The sequence below is a fragment of the Penaeus chinensis genome, chromosome 43 (genome assembly GCF_019202785.1).
Source record: "Penaeus chinensis breed Huanghai No. 1 chromosome 43, ASM1920278v2, whole genome shotgun sequence".
NCBI classification, from domain to species: Eukaryota; Metazoa; Arthropoda; class Malacostraca; order Decapoda; family Penaeidae; genus Penaeus; species Penaeus chinensis.
In genome coordinates, this window is record NC_061861.1 from 16,765,316 (window position 1) to 16,767,815 (window position 2,500).

Here is a 2,500-nt window from a genome sequence, read left to right on the forward strand (position 1 = left end):
TTATCATTATTATCGTTATTATTATTACTACTATTATTATTACTATTGTTATTATCATTATCATTATTATCGTTATTATTATTACTATTATTATTATTACTATTGTTATTATCATTATCTTTATTATTATTATCGTTGTTATTATTATCACTATTATCATTATCATTGTTGTCATTATGATAATTAACATTATCATTATTCCTAATCTCATCATCATCATCATCATCATCATTATCATCAATATTATTACTATTATTATTATTATTATCATCATCATCATATTATTATTATTATTATCATTATTATCATCATTATTGTCATTACTATTACTATCATTACCATTATCATCACCATCATTATTATTATTACTATTATTAATAGTATCATTATTGTCATTATCCTTATTAATATCATCATCATCACCTCATATTCATTATCATCACCATCAACATCATCAACATCATCATCATCATCTTCATCTCGGTTGGAATTATTAACGTCAGTGTGTATCATCATATTTGTATGATACTTTATTTAACGTTGTCAGAGCAAGATTGAGTAAAATCCTATTTCCACTTAAAAACTCAAAATGCTAATTATCATGACTGCAACTCTGTTTCATTAAATATAATTCTTTACACGTTGTTCCTTCACGTGTATGTTATAATTATATATATTTTTTGTGTATGTTTTAACTATGATTGTTATTATTGTTTTTTTTTTCTTTTAAGATTCTGTTATTTCATATCTAATCTGTTTTTTTTTTGTTTTTTTTTTCTTGGTCTCTGCTTGCTTCCACGCCCCCCCCCCCCCCATACACCAACCCACCCTTCCTTTTAACTCTTGTTCCTACTCCACTGTTATTCCCTCCCCCCCTCTCCCCTGCCTTCTATTTCCTTCCCCCTCCCCTCCTTCTCTTCCTACCCCCTTCCTTCCCTTCTATCCCCTTCCCCCTTCCTTCCCTTCTCTTTCCTCCCCTCTTCCCCTCCCTTCAACCCTACCCCCTGCCCTTTCCTCCAATGTTACCCCCTTCTCTTCCCTCCCCCGTTCCCTCCCTCTTCCTCCCATCCCCTTCCCCTCTCTTCCCTCCCTCTCCTACCTTCCACTCTCACCCCCTTCCCTCCCTCCCCCTCCTCCTGCCCACCCCCTCCCCTCCCCACCCTTCCCCCCTCTTACCCACCCCCTCTCCTCCTGTTCTCCTCCCCCCCTCCTCTCCCCCTCCCCAGGCGTGCTCTCCATTCTGGGCAACGGGTCGAGCGTCGTCATGTTCTGGCGGAGGCTGCGCTATCTCACTCCGGCCGAGATGCTGCTCCTCAACATGGCCGTCATACACTTGTTTCTAGCCGTCGCCTCTTACCCTGCGGCTATGGCAGCCTCCTTCTCTCACCGCTGGCTCTTCGGCGATCTGGGTGAGTGAGGGAGAATGTTTGTTTGTTCGTTTGTGTTTGACGGATTGTCTTGGAGCCGCGTTAGCCTCCTGTAGTTGACTGGGTCTTTATGCTGGGGAGGATGACGATTGATACTTCCTCGGGGGAGAAGTTGTTTAGGTAATCATTGTTGGTGGTTCTCAACTCACGAAAATGGCTAGGGGGGGGGGGGGGTAACGAAGGAGGGGTGGGGGGTCGGGGGGAAAAAAAAAGGGTGGGGGTGGGGGGGTAAAGAAGGAGGGGTGGAGTGGGGAGTGGGGAGGGGTTGGGTAAGGGGAAAGAGAAAGGGAGAGGGGCAGAGGAGGGCAAAGGAGATGGGGGAAGTAGTTAATACGGGAATTGGGGGAAGGAAGGTGAAATGGGGTAGGAGGAGAAGGGTAAAAGGAAGTGGGGAGAGGAGGTAAGGAGGGAGGGAAAAGGGTGAGGAAGGAGGGTGTAGGGAGGGAAAGGGAGGAGGAAGGGATAAGGGAGAGGAAGAGATATGGGGAAGAAAGGAGACGGAGAGAAAGGGGGAAGGGAAGGAGAGGAGGGAAAGGAGGAAGAGAGGGGGAGGAAGGATGAGGGAAAGGGGAGAGGGGGAGATAAGTAAAGGGAAGGGAAGGGGAAAGAGATGAGATATAGCGTAGTGGAAGAGAGGAGAAGGAAAGATGAAAGTAAAGGAAAATAGAAAGAAAAAGACAAAGACGCAGAGGAAGGAAGGAAGGAAAGAGAAAAAGTAAGTGATGGGGAAGAATTAAGTGGGGGGGAGGGGGGAAGGAAGGGAGAAAGTTTCCGAGGAGGAGCTGTGTGGGTGTGGGATAGGGAGAAGGGGGGGGTTAAATAATTTAAGAGTTATATGTCATTGTCAAGGAAGAGGAGGGGAGGGGTAGAGGGGGAGGGGGGAGGTCGTGACTTCAGGTAGAGAGAATCTTAGATTGAAATAAAAAGTATGAATGATACCGAAATGAACAATATTTTAAATTACGGGCAATAAAGTTTAATCTTTTAATGTTTGTTTCTTTACATGTATGTCTGTACGTGTATGTGTGTGTATTTGTGTTTGCATATACATTTGAGTGTGTATGTTGTGTGTG

The 2,500-nt window shown here is 43.6% G+C and overlaps 1 protein-coding gene across 1 annotated transcript in view; it reads left to right on the forward strand.

Moving 5' to 3' along the window:
• The window catches only part of LOC125048374 (opsin-5-like), a 61,469-nt gene that overhangs the window by 32,380 nt on the left and 26,589 nt on the right, over nucleotides 1-2,500 (forward strand). The window contains exon 3 of the mRNA XM_047647039.1: nucleotides 1,227-1,409. Coding sequence (XP_047502995.1) covers nucleotides 1,227-1,409 — 183 coding nt within the window. The remainder of the gene's footprint in view (nucleotides 1-1,226; nucleotides 1,410-2,500) is intronic.